This window comes from Bos indicus, chromosome 11, assembly GCF_029378745.1.
Source record: "Bos indicus isolate NIAB-ARS_2022 breed Sahiwal x Tharparkar chromosome 11, NIAB-ARS_B.indTharparkar_mat_pri_1.0, whole genome shotgun sequence".
Taxonomy (NCBI): domain Eukaryota; kingdom Metazoa; phylum Chordata; class Mammalia; order Artiodactyla; family Bovidae; genus Bos; species Bos indicus.
This window is the reverse complement of record NC_091770.1, coordinates 50,100,042-50,116,872: the sequence shown is the minus strand read 5'-3', so window position 1 is coordinate 50,116,872 and position 16,831 is coordinate 50,100,042. Positions and strand designations below refer to the sequence as shown.

The following is a 16,831-nucleotide window of genomic DNA, read 5'->3' as shown; positions in this document are numbered from 1 at the left end:
GGGGGTTTGATATTAATAGTTGAGAATAGAAGGCACTTCAAACCATTTAAATAAGGCAAAGAAGCATGAATAAGCATTTCAGGTTTATAGCACACTAAGAAGCTAAATTCACTTGAAATTTTTGAGATTAGCAGTAGATGGTCATGCTCTATTAACAGCAAAAGAAGATAAATCTGACCCATGTGTTTGGAATATTCTTAGTGACAATATCCAAAGGCATATTTGTTTAGCACAGGAATATGGGGATTATGACTCAATTTAAAAAACAAATCCCACACAGGGAACTATATTCAATATCGTGTGATAAGTCATAATATAAAAGAATGTTAAAAAGTATATATATATATATATATATATATATATGTATAACTGAATCACTTTGCTATATAGCTAACATTAACACAACACTGTAAATCAGTCATACTTCAACAAAATATTTTTTTAAAGCAAAGCCCCATTCTCTTAGTGTGTCCCCAAACTAGAATTGGAGATGAAATGTCTTTGCCAGGTGTATTTTGGAAGAGCAAGACCAGACAGCATTCTGGGTGGTGAAGGGGAGAGCAGACCCAAGATGGAAATCAGTCAGTATGAGACCAGGTAATAACAGGTGATGGGGCTTCTGCTCTGAAGAAGTTTGTAATTTAAATAGAACAATGAAAATTCTTTAGATTAGAAGACACGTTTTTTAAAATGTACATGTTCTGCAAGGGTTGCTGTGGCATATGGAGAAGGAGTAGGGGAAGGAGGTAGATGAAAACTTGTCTATAAACATCCAGAGCTTGACATGAATGAGCTCACTTTTCCTCTTCCTCAAGATAATTGAGGGAGAATGATGTTTCATTGGATAAAGCAGGCAGCTACTTTTTCAAGTTTTGAGCACTTTGAGAAATAAAGTGGTGTAAAGTACCAGATAACTTGTAGGGGGAGATTGAAGAAAAGGGCTGAGCTAAACAGAAATGTGTGCCATTAATAAATGACAGAAATAGCCATGATTTGACAATCAGAAGTTCCATGGTGACGCTGAAGAAAACATCATAGTGGGTTGTAAATCCTGGTGAAGGGAAGAAGGAGAGGAAGTGGTTAGGTGGGAAATAATGGGTGGGACTAAGCTTTTAATTCAGAAAGTTGGCTTTTAAGTGGTTTGGGATTAACACATACACACTGGGTGTGTGTGTGCTAAGTCACTTCAGTCACGTCGGACTCTGTGCAACACTATGGACCCAGGGATCGAAGCCACATCTCTTGTGTCTAACTTGCAATGGCAGGCAGGTTCTTTATCACTAGCACCACCTGGAAAGTCCCAGCATATACACACTGCTGCTGCTGCTGCTGCTAAGTCGCTTCAGTCGTGTCCGACTCTGTGCGACCCCATAGACGGCAGATCACCAGGCTCCCCCGTCCCTGGGATTCTCCAGGCAAGAACACTGGAGTGGGTTGCCATTTCCTTCTCCAATGCGTGAAAGTGAAAAGTGAAAGTGAAGTTGCTCAGTCGTGTCAGACTCTTAGCAACCCCATGGACTGCAGCCCACCAGGTTCCTCCGTCCATTGGATTTTCCAGGCAAGAGTACTGGAGTGGGGTGCCATTGCCTTCTCCACATATACACACTACTATATATAAAATAGATCAAATACATAAAAACAAAAATTTTAAATCTCAAAATGGATTAAAGATCTAAACGTAAGACCAGAAACTATAAAACTCCTAGAGGAGAACATAGGCAAAACACTCTCTGACATACATCACAGCAGGATCCTCTATGACCCACCTCCCAGAATATTGGAAATAAAATCAAAAATAAACAAATGGGACCTAATTAACCTTAAAAGCTTCTGCACATCAAAGGAAACTATTAGCAAGGTGAAAAGACAGCCTTCAGAATGGGAGAAAATAATAGCAAATGAAGCAACTGACAAACAACTAATCTCAAAAATATACAAGCAACTCCTACAGCTCAACTCCAGAAAAATAAACGACCCAATCAAAAAATGGGCCAAAGAACTAAATAGACATTTCTCCAAAGAAGACATACAGATGGCTAACAAACACATGAAAAGATGCTCAACATCACTCATTATCAGAGAAATGCAAATCAAAACCACTATGAGGTACCATTTCACACCAGTCAGAATGGCTGCGATCCAAAAGTCTACAAATAATAAATGCTGGAGAGGGTGTGGAGAAAAAGGAACCCTCTTACACTGTTGGTGGGAATGCAAACTAGTACAGCCACTATGGAGAACAGTGTGGAGATTCCTTAAAAAACTGGAAATAGAACTGCCTTATGATCCAGCAATCCCACTGCTGGGCATACACACTGAGGAAACCAGAAGGGAAAGAGACACGTGTACCCCAATGTTCATCGCAGCACTGTTTATAATAGCCAGGACATGGAAGCAGCCTAGATGTCCATCAGCAGATGAATGGATAAGAAAGCTGTGGTACATATACACAATGGAGTATTACTCAGCCATTAAAAAGAATACATTTGAATCAGTTCTAATGAGGTGGATGAAACTGGAGCCTATTATACAGAGTGAAGTAAGCCAGAAGGAAAAACATAAATACAGTATACTAACACATATATATGGAATTTAGAAAGATGGTAACAATAACCCTGTGTACGAGACAGCAAAAGAGACACTGATGTATAGAACAGTCTTATGGACTCTGTGGGAGAGGGAGAGGGTGGGAAGATTTGGGAGAATGGCATTGAAACATGTAAAATATCATGTAAGAAACGAGATGCCAGTCCAGGTTCGATGCACGATACTGGATGCTTGGGGCTAGTGCACTGGGACGACCCAGAGGGATGGTATGGGGAGGGAGGAGGGAGGAGGGTTCAGGATGGGGAACACATGTATACCTGTGGCGGATTCATTTTGATATTTGGCAAAACTAATACAATTATGTAAAGTTTAAAAATAAAATTAAATTTAAAAAAATAAATAAAATAGATCATCAACAAGGACCCTACTGTATAGCACAGGGAACTCTACTTAATATTCTGTATAACCTAGATGGGAAAGAATCTGAAAAGGAATGGATATATGTATGTGTGTAATTGAATCACTTTGCTGTACACCTGAAACTAATACAATGTTGTAAATCCAACAGAAATTTCTATTTCAATATAAAATAAAAATTTTAAGGTAAAAATAAAAATAAATAAATAGACTCTCAGAGTTAAATATCTGTAATTATCTTTGAGAGCACTAACATATGATGTTGCACATACTTTCTTCACCCTTCCTGAAAGGTCCTTCTTGATGACAGCACCATCAACATTGCAACCATTGCCTCATCACGTTACGTTGGCCCACTGAAAGCTCGAGTAGATGAATGGCAGAAACAGCTTGCTTTGTTTAATCAAACACTGGTGAGTAAGGGTAATTTCAATTCACGGACTCAGAGAATTGGAAAGTCACAGGACCTTAGAAGTCATTTGTTCACTTAGGGTTAGGCAGTATAGAGTTTAGATGTAAGATTGAATACTGACATTTTATTATTCTCAGAATATAAGGAGAATGCAAATACCTTGAGCTCTTCTTTATAAGACTGTACCATCAATAATTAGTTATTATTGCTGTGAAACAAAATACACAAACATTAGTCATATAAAACAAGATACATTTATTATCCCACAGCTTCTGTGGGTAAGGAGTTCATGGCTTAACTGGGTCTTATGTTTAAGGGTCTCACAAGGGTTCAGTCAAGATGTGGGCCAGGACTCGGTTCCCATCAGGGGTTCAACTAAGGGAAGATGCTGACAGATATCATTTCCTTGCAATTCCAGGACCAGGGGCTTCAGTTTCTCACTGGCTGTCAGTCAGAGGCCATCCTCAGCTCCTCCATGTTGCTCAATTTTTTTCCATGGACTTCCTCAACAAGATGACTTGTTTCATCAGTAAAGCAGGGAAGAGAAAGTCTCTAGGCAAGATGGAGGCTACAGCCTCGTGTATTTACACCTAATTGTGTACATCCTATTACCTTTACCATATTCTCCATAACTAGAAGCAAGTCGCAGGCGGCACCCACACTCAGGGGGAGAGGATCACACAAGGACATGAAGCCCTGGTCCTGGGGCCACCTTAAGGGTCTTATCACAGCAAGCTCATATTTACTGGACTAACACTGTTCCTCGAAGTCTCCGTGGTGCCCTTCCTTTCATACACACTTCCTTTTTATTTTACTGTACCTCAGATTATCCCATAATAAAACAAAGAGCCCACTTACTCTGGTCTAATTTTTTTCCCATCCAATGTCTTTCTTTGACTTCAGTTTTTTCTGTTGAATTAATTGTGTTGGGGTTCCTCTGTGTTCTGGGGCTTCCCTAGTATCTCAGACAGTAAAGAATCTGCCTGCAATGCAGGAGGCAGATCCTTTGATCCCTGAGTCAGGAAGATCCCCTGGAGAAGGAAATGCCAACCCATTCCAGTATTTTGTCCTGGAGAATTCCATGGACAGAGGAGGCTGGTGGGCTACAGTCTAGAGGGTCACGAAGAGTCAGACATGCTTGGGTGACACTTCCCTATATGTTCTAATATGAAAAGTTATCTATGACTTAATACAGGCACTAAGTAGGAAAAGACAATTTGTCTCATCTTTATTTCATAGAGACCTTTTTCAGGAATCCATCCTCTTCAATGTACACCTTATAATCTGATCCCTGAGTAACAGGGACCCTCCAGAGAATTAACTGCATAGAAAGTATGAACCTGAAATAAACCAGGGAGTGGTTGGGATATTAGGGATTAAGCATAGCCCCCAAATCTAGAGTGAGGTGAGAGATGCTCTTTTACGGATCTCAGGGTTATGGCAAGAGGCACAGTGGAAAGGTGAGGTCTACAGACTTTAGATCTGACCCTGCACTTGTGGTTTCTTTGATTAACAGTGATCATCTCTAAGAGGAGAGACAGTATACGGTTTTCTTATTCTTCCCAGTCTTATGTCTTTGCCACATGTTCTGTTATAAGCAGGTTTTACTCTTTTAATTGAAAATGAATTATATTTCTTCTTTAAAAGGAGGGAGAGGGAAGAATATAGACATCACTGAGGCAAAGAATCTTTTTTATATATTTGGAAACAGTCACTAAACAGCTTCCCAACCCTTCAGACTCCTTGAACCATCTTGTTTCCCCCTAGAATGTCTCCTCTGGGCATTTGTTTGTTTGTTTGTTTTTGTTTTTTTTAATACTGTACTCCTTGTTTATTCTCATAACTCTGCCCTAAAGTAAGCAAGCTGGATAATATCATCTCCATCCTTATTTATACATTAGAATACTAGTAACAATATTAATGCCTAAGCTTAAAGAAATGAAATGATTTGCCCAAAATCATATAGATGGCAGAAATGAAATCAAAACCCAGATGATTCTCAATTCTCTTGAAGCTTCAGAGTTAGGCAACAAAGGCTGATTAGGATAACAATAAATGCTAACTACAGTAGAATACTGTAATTAAATCCACTCTCTTCTCTAAATTTTCTGTCTCATATTTCTCATGCTATTTCATTTAACATTCAAAGAAAAATTAAAATTTTATAAATAACTTCAAAGTCAAGTACTACCTGAGCATCTAGTTAGTGATCCTTTAATGTGGTGACTTTTAGTTCCTGTATTCAGGAATGGCTTGTTAACAAGGACTGTAACACATGACTGCACCATATATAAAATCCATCCAGTATATTGGTTGGACTCAGGTTCAACTGTCAGCAAAAAACAAGCAAAAACATCCCTTTTATTCAGTGACTGCTATTATTTTAAATTAAAGGTAAATTGTGGACAGAAACACAGAAATACTGTATTATTTCACTTATATATGGAATCTAAAACAAACTCATAGAAAAAGAGATCATACTTGTGGTTACCAGAGGCAGAGGTGTGGGGAGGAGAGACTAGAGGAAAGTATTCAAACTGTACAAACTTCCAGTTACAACATAAATAAGTACTAGAAATATGATATGCAATATGATGACTATAGTTAACACTTTGATGATATACAGGAAAATTGTAGAAAGAAGAGTAGATCCTAAGAGTTCTCATCACAGGGAGAAAAGCTGTTTTCTTCTTTCTTTTTATTGTATTTATGAGATGATGGATGTTAGCTAAACCTTGTGGTGCTCATTTCACAATACATATACATCAGACTATCATGCTATACACCTTAAACCTACACAGTGATGCATGTCACTATTTCTCAATAAAACTAGAAAGAATAAATAGTGATTCCACTTATATGAGGTATATAAGTATATATACTTATATGATCTGGAGGGGTCCCTAGGTGGCACTTGCAAATATCAGGGCTCCAGATAAGTGTATGAAGTCTTTCCTGGATGATACTGATTAACTGAAGCAAGGCAGAGGGAAACAAGTCCAGATGGCATGGCAAGGCCAGGCCTATGTTCCTTGAGAGCAGATCTACATGCCACAAAGTGTGGCCAAACCTGAAGACTGCTCCTCAGACTGAAAATCCAAAATAAACGAAGAGGCCTCCTTCACAGAAATGCTGGGGGGTGTGCCTCAGTCTACTGTCTGTACAGTGCCTTGGGGTATAACTTGCCAAAGAATTGCCACAGTGCCATGGGACCCAGAAATGGAAGCTTCCTGGCTATCAAAGCCAGGCAATGAAGAGACATCCCAGACAGCAGCCACCCAACTGGGGCAACAGACATAAAAATCAGGGTACTAAGTATATATTAAGTGTCTCTTCCCTCCAGGAGACAGTAAAACACTTTAAAGTGTACAGTTAAGTGATATTAGGTATATTTACATTGTTGTTAAAAAAAATCTTGCAAATCAAAACTTAAACCGAATAAACAACTACCCTTCCCCCTACTCCTAGACCCAAGTAAGCACCATTATAGTTTATGTTTCTACGAATCTGACAATTTTAGATTCCTCTGGGCATTTTAATCCTCTTTATTTGGGTCCATTCTGGTTACCACACGTTAGTAGACTCATTATAACTCTACTCATACCAAAAAATGAGTTGGAATTAGGCTGAGATGAGTCTTGGATATTTTAAAGAGGTTTTATTTCAAAGGAGCTGTGAGGACATAAAGAATGAACTTATCATTATGGGGGTGGGGGCCAGGGGAGGGATAGATTGGGAGTTTGGGTTGACATGCACACACTACCGAATTTAAAATAGATAACCAACAAGGACCTACTACACAGCATAGGAAACTCATTTCAATATTCTGTAATAACCTTGATGGGAAAATAATTTGAAAAAGAATTGATACTTCTGTTGGTTTAACTCAGTCACTTTGCCGTATACCATATCATTGCTAATCAACTATGCTCCAATATAAAATAAAAAAAATTTTTAATGAAAAATTAAGGCCTGTGAGACACCGCCAAAATGTAAAAAATACAGTGAATCCTCATGTAGTTATTTTTAACATAGCTGTGTATTTTCAACTTTGGGTTAAAACATTTGATAATGTCCTTATTTTTCTCCTAGGAAGAATGGCTGAACTGCCAGAGAAACTGGCTCTACCTAGAGAGTATTTTTAATGCTCCAGATATTCAAAGGCAGTTGCCTGCAGAGGCCAAGATGTTCCTTCAAGTGGACAAGTCATGGAAGGAAATCATGAGGAAGGTTAACCGGCTGCCTAACGCTCTCCGAGCAGCTACTCAACCAGGTAGAAAAGAAACACACAAAAAGACTTTACAATCATCCACAGCATTCATCACCTGTAAGATTCTAATAATATGTAGTACATTTAACCCTTGATCTAGTCAGCACTGATGACCAGGAATATTTGTAGTACCTTTGACACTCTTGCTAAGCAATGTGAATTGAACACTTGTCATTTTATTACTATTAATGTATTGTCATCATTATCCTTCAGCTCAGTTGATAGTTTTGGCACACAAGCATCTACTTCTTTTGCAGTGTGTAGCATTGGGGAATGTTTCCCCATAGAGTATCACTGATGCTTCCATCTCACAATTTAGGTTACAAAACGTACATTTCCATTCAGTTGACCCATTCTTACAGACTTCTAACCATACAAATTTCCACACTTTAAGTAATTCGTTATAACCACTTACGAATAATGCCACTAAAGTAATTCTAATCTCAGGGTTGAAATGTGTTTTATTTATTTTTTAGTTGACTTTTATTGGAGTATAGTTGATTTTTAATATTGTGTTAGTTTCAGGTATACAGCAAAGTGAATCAGTTATACATATACATATATTCACTCTTTTTAAAATTCTTTTCCCATATAGGTCATTATAAAGTATTGAATAGAGTCCCCAGTGTTTTACAGTTGAAATGTGTTTTAATAAGTTCTGTTTCTAGGGATGTAGAATCAAAATCTTTCGGGGTACACATACTGAGTGATTGAACTTTATGTTTTCTATTAAAGCCTCAGCTCAACAACTTGTTGTTCTGTAAATGGCAGCACATGGTCTGTCATGGTGATAATCCCAGAGAGCTTCCTTCAGGCAGAAGCAGCTGCTGGGCTGTGGTCTCTGCCCAAAGACTCTTACAGAAATAGACAGGGAAAACTCTATGGGATGATAGAATTGAAAACCTTAAAACTTTGGGGCTTCCAGCAGCTCCCCATAGTCCTTGGTTCCTAGTCCCCTTTCAGCCACAACTGTTATCACCCCAGTCTATGTTTCTGCCATCACATCTGCCTCTCTACCTCTTATAAAGACCCTGTGATTACACTGGGCCCACCGCATGATCCATGATAATCTCCCCATCCTGTGATCCATAGTGTAATCACATCTGCCAGGTGCCTTTTCCCATAAAAACTAACAAATTCTCAAGTTCTGGGGATTAAAACATGGATATCTCTGAAAGACCTTTTATCTTGTCTAGCACCCCCCACTAAATGTGCATATTCAAACCTCTTGCTGCAATAATATCAACGTGTCTTATTGCAGAGTGCTGCCCCAGTCCCAACTGGACTTTTAAAAAAAAGATTTCAAAAATACATTTAGTCCCAGGGATTTCAGATACAGAAGTGTGGAGAGAGATATATATATGATTTCTCTGGTGGCTCAGATGGTAAAGAATCCGCCTGCAATGCAGGAGACCTGGATTCAATCCCTGGGTCAGGGAGATCTCCTGGAGAAGGGAATGGCAATCCACTCCAGTATTCTTGCCTGGAGAATCCCACAGACAGAGGAGCCTGGCGAGCTACAGTCCATCAAGTCACAAAGAGTCAAATACGACTAAGCGACTTACACTCTCATATATACATATATATATATATATATATATAATTTCAGATGATGATAAAGCTGTGAAGAAAAATTAAGTAGGGTAATGTGGCAAGTGGAGAAAGCAGTGGCAACCCACTCCAGTACTCTTGCCTGGAAAATCCCATGGACAGAGGAGCCTGGTAGGCTGCAGTCCATGGGGTCACAAAGAGTCAGACACGACTGAGTGACTTCATTTTCACTTTTCACTTTCATGCATTGGAGAAGGAAATGGAAACCCACTCCAGTGTTCTTGCCCGGAGAATCCCAGGGATGGCGGAGCCTGGTGGGCTGCCATCTGTGGGGTCACACAGAGTTGGACACAACTGAAGCAACTTAGCAGCAGCAGCAGCAATGTGGCAAAAGAATAGCCAGGGGCTGCTGTGTATGTGTGTGTGTTGAAAGGATATTTTGATAAAGTGACTACTTTTGAGTAGAAATCTGCAAGAATGAAGGAATGAAATATGTTTGTGGATATAAGGGAGTATTGCTAACATCAGAGAGAACAAAGGTAGAGACCCTGCAGTAAAAGCACGCTTAGCGTGTACTCCTGTAAGGAAGGAAGCCAGAGCAGGGTGGAGAGCAGCACACAGGAGAGGGCTTAGGAGTGAGACCAGAGAGGTAAGTGTGCTTGGGTAATGAGTTGGAGATTGGATTGGGAGCTTCTCTGGTGGCTCAGAGGTTAAAGTGTCTGCCTGCAATGCAGGAGACCTGGGTTCAGTCCCTGGGTCAGGAAGATTCCCTGGAGAAGGAAATGGCAACCCACTCCAGTATTCTTGCCTGGAGAATCCCATGGACGGAGGAGCCTGGTGGGCTACAGTCCATGGGGTCACAAAGTCAGACACGACTGAGCGACTTCACTTTCACTTTCACTTTCTTTTCACTGATCACATTGAGCCTTGGAGACCATGGAAAAGACTGGATTTGATTCTTGAACAGGTATGGAAGTCAGGTAGTGTGAAAGGCACCAAAACATCAATGTCAAGTGAGACATGAATCTTGCTTCTCAAGGTGCTACTGTTTAGTGATGAAGAAATAGGGTGCGATTGCCACAATTTCAGCATCTAAAGAGGGCAGAAGAAATAGAAGACATGAGTAAGGAAGTGACAAAGAAAATGTAGCATTTAGAGAATGGCTTTGTTTGGAGGGTCAAGAGGAGGCAGTTGTTTGGCTTTAGTTTGTGCACCCCTAATCCCCAAAAGTGGATGATGCCGGATAAAAAGGTTTCAAATTAAATGCTTGTTCTTCAGTGGCAGATATTAAAATTAATGTCATCATTAAGGGATAGACTTGGAGCTTGGAGTTGGTAGACGCAAAGTATTACACTTAGAATGGATAAACAACAAGGTCCTAATGTATAGCATAGGGAACTATACTCAGTATCCTGGGGTAAGCCATAATGGAAAAGAAGATAAAGAAAGGAATGTATATATGTGTATAACTGAGTGATTTTGCTATACAGCAGAGATTATCACAACATTCTAAGTCAACTATACTTCAATTAAAAAATAGAATAAGATAGATGCTAAAAAAAATACTTAACATTCTTAACCAACCTTCCCAAATTTTATTAAACCATTCTTTTACCAAATAAAACCAAAGCTTTTAAAAAAGTTAATATCATATTTAAAATTATATTCTCTATTTATTTCAACAAGACTTTACCAATACCTTTTTTTCAATGAACAGGGCTTCTGGAGACTTTTCAAAATAATAATGCATTACTTGATCAAATTCAGAAGTGTCTAGAGGCATATTTAGAATCAAAAAGAGTTATCTTTCCAAGGTAAGTTTATAAGGCTACCAACAACATTTTTAGTAGTTGAGTTTCCATGAATTTGTGAAGATACACTTTAAAACAAACCATAACCTCAAAACATCAGGGGACCAAAAAGGGAAGCAGGAAATATATTTCATAATAGCAATGTAGCTCATCTTGTCAAGGATAAAGATACAGTGTTTGGTTTAAATGGGTAGGCACTGGAAGAACTTTTGATCACAGCACCATTTCACTGCTGGGTGTGTATGTGTGCACCTGCATGAGTGCATGTGTCCACGGATGTATCTGTAAAAAGTTAGAGACCTTTGTTGCCTGAGCTGATTTCTTTAGGCTAATTGATGGCCTAAGAGGGTCACTGTAGAAGTCATCTAAAAGGTCATTTCACAAATTCCAAATGAAATTTTTTACTCATCCATTCATTCTAGAAACATACCAAATGTTTTGCTCAGTGTTAAAGATATAAGAAGAAAAGGCCAGATCCCTGCTCTAATGGCGCTCGTGGTTAGCACGTGGACAGTCATGTAAATAAACCGTTTCAGTGCAATTATATACGAACAGACTATGACTACCTGATGATCACAAGAGCTCCAGACTTCATTCACTGGGGCACATTGTACCGTAACATAGACAATATCACAAAATGTTCATCTTCTGTGGATTTTTCCTGTTAGCTATAAAAGAAATGGCTGGTAAGTTCTGTCCAAGTCAGCCAGTGTTACATGCTTATGTTGGTTATTTGGTTAAGAGGGTTTGTTGCTGGGTACCACTCCAGGGTATGTATATACACGAGACATCCAAGATCTGGAAGATTTGATTGAGTTCAACAGATTCAGGCAACACAGGAAAAGATAGAGGAATAGGTTTGAGATGTGCCTTTTATTTCACTCTTAAAGCAGTGGCTCCCAGCTTGGGTCTCCCCAGTGTAGAGAAAATCTGTACACTACTTCTGATATTTAAAGAAACCTGGACACAAATTTACCTGTGATAATGCTGAACACCAAAAGCATCAGCTTTTGTTTTTTCCTTTTGTTTAGAATTATGTCAACTAGGCCTGAAGTGTTTATTAGGTCAAGAGGCTCTGTGCACCATTGATTTCACTTTCCAAGCCTTAAGAAAGACATGTTATGAACCATATGAATTAGTTCCTGGGGCCACAAGTTAGGTCCTGGGGACACAAGAGGAATGCAGCATGGTTCCTGCTTTGTCAGGGTTCATAGTCCAATCTTGACAGTTGTCTGTTTCATTAGTTGAAAAGGGAGATGAATTATTCTGTATCTGGTAGGACTGATAGAGTGCAACCCCAAAACATCTTTATTTCTAAGGACTACCTCTGCATTCCCTACAAGGGGCTAGTTTCTTCCTGCTCAGAATCTTAAGCAGACCTCATGAATTTTCTGGCCATTCTCAGATAATAATGCCAAAAAATCTCTTGTTGTCTTAACCCACTAAACAATCTGTAATCATCGAAATTCTGAAATTCTTTCAAAATGAAAACATCTCCCTTCTCTGGCCCAGACCTGTTGCAAAGCTGAAGCCTTTAGTGATGATAAGGATGTATAATGGTCAACCCTCCCTACTTTCTATTAGGTTTCTGGGATCTCCAGGTTTGGGGCAGGGAAGGGAGGAGAGGTAGTACAGCAGGAGAAATCTGAGTTGGATGGTACCCAACTGGCCCCCTCTCTCACATGGGGCCTTCCATGAGCTCATGAGATGCCTCCAGTCCTGAGGGATCTCTCATAGGCAGTTTCCTCCATAGGAGTAAAGTGTCTTCTCCAGCCAGACCCTCATCCCTCTCTCTCATCCCTCAGCATCCAGGTATGCCCCTTCTCCAGGTTTTTTTTTTTTTTCCATAGAATATCTTCATGCCTTCAAATGGCCCTGTTGGGCATCTAAGAAAATCCCTTGCCAGCTCACATCAGCACAGCCCACATGTGTGTAGTCACAGAATCAAATAAGTTTCCAGCAACCACACATTCATTTAGTCAACAAATTATGTATTGAATACCAGGTATATATGAGGTACAAGGCTGAATTCCAGGGAAAACAAATAATATACCTTCACTTTAGGAGCTCAAAGCCAAGTAACAGACATGTGACCAAATCAGTATCATAGCAAGTGCTAGCATTTTTACAAATTTTATGAAAAATCTCTACCTTTTATGTACCAGGCACTAACTCCAGACGCTTGAGATGCAGCCACACTAATCTTTATAATAATCATATTTAGAGATGTGTGGCTTCCCCAGAAACCTAAAACCAATAGGTCCAGGAAATCAGTGGATGGGGAAGAGATGTGGGCAAGGGATTCATCTATCATGCCTATATAAGGTTTTGCTTCAATTTCAAGTTACATTTTAAGTATATTCTTTAATCTAGATTTTACTTCTTGTCAAATGATGAGCTCTTGGAGATTTTGGCCCAGACACGAAATCCCCAAGCTGTGCAGCCTCACTTAAGGAAATGCTTCGACTCCATTTCAAAGCTTGAATTTGCTCTCCTGCCTCCTACTGAGGGAAAAATTCCTGGAATGGATGCAGAGCCAGAAAAGGTTTACACTAATGATATTTTAGCGATGCTATCACCAGAGGGAGAAAGGGTAAGGTATTCTTGTTAATAATTCTTTATGGGTAAACTTTGTTACTCTTCCAGGGTTGGAGAATGGAGATTTTATTCATCAGCATGCTAAGCATTCACAAAGTGCTACATGCCCTGGTCTTGGGCTGGCTCAACAATTTCAAAAATAACCATGATTAAATTCTTGCCCTCAAAGAATTCAAAGTCCAGCAGAGACATAGTCAAACAACTGAAAAGTCCCATACTAAATGTAATAACAGAGGTGTGTGCTCTGTTCTTGGAAACAGGGTGGAAAGAACTGGAGCCAAGTCTTAACTCTCCACAAGGAGCAAAGGAGTAGCCTAGATAAGAGCTGGTTCTACTGCCTGGTCACCTGGATTCCACTCCCAATCTTTAATCTCAGCTATAAAATGAGGATTAGTAATAGTGCCCAATTAATGAGTTGCTGGGGATTTTTCAGGTGTTCCTGTATGTACATTACTTTAGAATAGTACCAAGCGGGTGCTATGAAGTATTAGTTGTCACTGTTTGACTGCAGTGTCTCCTAGGCTCTGCACAGTACCTGGAATACAGTAGGCATCAACCAAGTGAATGCACTAGCAGACTATGGGGAACCAAGTGACATCACAGAGGAGAATCACACACAGACAGACACACACACAGAGGCAGCCAAGGAAGATGGAGAGCAGACAAGTCACTCAGGGAAATGCGAAGGATTTTAATCCAGTTAGAACACAGTAGTATATCTATGGGATCAGTAAGAACCCATAGGCATTTTACTTGTACTATACAGACACCCCAATGTTCATAGCAGCATTGTTTACAATAGCCAAGACATGGATGCAAACTAAGTGCCCACCAACAGATGGATAGTTAAGAAGATGTGAATATATATGTATATATATCGTTGTTGTTGTTCAGTTGCCAAGTCCAGTCCAACTCTTTGTGACCCCATGGACTGCAGCACATCAGGCCTCCCAGTTCCTCAACATCTCCTAGAGTTTGCCCAAGTTCATGTCCATTGCATCAGTAATGCCATTCAGAGTAATGGGATATTACTCATCCATAAAAAAGTATAAAACTTTACCATTTGCAACAATATACGTGGACCTGGAGGGTTTTATGCCAAGGGAAATAAACAAAGACAAATATTGTATATTTTCCCTTAATAGGGGATCTAAAAAATAATACAAACTAGTAAATATAACAAAACAGAAACAGATTCACATATATAGAAAACAAATTAGTTACTAGTGGGAAGAGTCAAGGAGGGTAGGGTATTATAGGGGTAGGGGATTAAGAGATACACACTACTAATACCACATATAAAATAAATAACAAGGAAATATTGTACAGCACAGGGCAGTATAACCATTAAAGTAATAACTTTAAATGAAGTAGAATCTATAAAAATATTGAATCATTATGTTGTATTCCTGAAACTTATAGAATATTGTAAATCAAGTAGACCTCAATAAATTTTTTTACTTGACCTAAATTGATTCTCTGGCAAAAGACTTTGCTCATCACTAGTGCAGATTAAAGAGGAAAGACCCCTAAATCTGCCAGGATTTAGGGAAGACAGGACATGTAAAGCGAGGGTAGAAGAAGTGAGCAGATTCTGGAGCCCAGATAAGCAAGGCAGTCAACCCACTCCAGTACTCTTGCCTGGAAAATCCCATGGACGGAGGAACCTGGTAGGCTGCAGTCCATGGGATCAAGAAGAGTCGGACACTACTGAGCGACTTCACTTTCACTTTTCACTTTCATGCATTGGAGAAGGAAATGGCAACCCACTCCAGTGTTCTTGCCTGGAGAATCCCAGGGATGGTGGAGCCTGGTGGGCTGCTGTCTACGGGGTCACACAGAGTCGGACACAACTGAAGCGACTTAGCAACAGCAGCAGTAGCAGCAGCAGCAGGTCATTGAAAGTCCAAGAAATAAATGTGAAAAGGACTGAAAAGTGTCAATTGGAGTGAACAATTGGGAGAACACTGGTTACTTTAGGGGCTTCCCAGGTGGCTCAGTGGTAAAGAATCCACCTGCCAATGCAGGAGACGCAGGTTTGATCCCTGGATTGGGAAGATACCCTGGAGTAGGAAATAGCAACCCACTCCAGTATGCTTGCCTAGAAAATTCCATGGACAGAGAAGTCTGGCAGGCTGCAGTCTGCTTGGATCCGAAGAGTCAGACACTACTGAGCACGCACCCACCTGATCACCTTAATAACCTGACCAGGTTTAGAGGAATGGTTGGAGCCAAAAATCATATGGCAGCAGGTAGGCAAAGAAAGTGGAGGAATTCGTTTAGCACACATAAACTCTTCTTTGGGCTTTCCTGGTAGATCAGACAGTAAAAAATCTGCCTGCAATGCAGACCATATTCCATCCCTGGGTCAGGAAGATCCCCTGGATGAGGGCATGGCAAGCCACTCCAGTATTCTTACCTGGAGAATTCCAAAGACAGAGGAGCCTTGTGGGTAAGATACAACTGAGCAAAGAGTTGGACACAACTGAGTGACACACATATACACACACACACACGGCTCCTCTTTCCACACAACTGAGTCACACACACACACACGGCTCCTCTTTCCACACAACTGAGTCACACACACACACACACACACACACACGGCTCCTCTTTCCACATAACTGAGTCACATACACACACACACACAGCTCCTCTTTCCAAGAGGTGGCCCCAAAGGGAAGCCGTGAAATAACCCACTAAGTATAGGTGGGTAGCGGAGAAGGCAATGGCACCCCACTCCAGTACTCTTGCCTGAAAAATTCCATGGATGGAGAAGCTTGGTAGGCCGCAGTCCCATGGGATCGCGAAGAGTCGGACACGACTGAGCAACTTCACTTTCACTTTTCACTTTCATGCATTGGAGGAGGAAATGGCAACCCACTCCAGTGTTCTTGCCTGGAGAATCCCAGGGACGGGGGAGCCTGGTGAGCTGCGGTCTATGGGGTCGCACGGAGTCAGACACAACTGAAGTGACTTAGCAGCAGCAGCAGAGGTGGGTAGGTACTTCCCTAGAGGTTCCTTAGCTAACACTCCATGCTCCCAATGCAGGGGGCCTGAGTTTGATCGCTGGTCAGGGAACTAGATCCCACGTGCCACAACTAAAAATTCTGCATGAGGCATAGCCAAACAGTTTTTTTTTTTTTTTTTAAGTAGAAGTGGGTAAAGTGAGAGTGGAATATCAATAGAAAGTTTCAGTGTCTGTGGCCACGCTGCCGTGTT

General features: G+C 40.3%; 1 protein-coding gene across 4 annotated transcripts in view; it reads left to right on the top strand.

Moving 5' to 3' along the window:
* The window catches only part of DNAH6 (dynein axonemal heavy chain 6), a 278,835-nt gene that overhangs the window by 86,567 nt on the left and 175,437 nt on the right, over positions 1-16,831 (top strand). For all 4 annotated transcript variants that reach the window (XM_070798839.1, XM_070798838.1, XM_070798840.1 and 1 more), the window contains exons 21-24: positions 3,258-3,377; positions 7,469-7,649; positions 10,915-11,011; positions 13,382-13,601. In XM_070798839.1, coding sequence (XP_070654940.1) covers positions 3,258-3,377; positions 7,469-7,649; positions 10,915-11,011; positions 13,382-13,601 — 618 coding nt within the window. The remainder of the gene's footprint in view (positions 1-3,257; positions 3,378-7,468; positions 7,650-10,914; positions 11,012-13,381; positions 13,602-16,831) is intronic.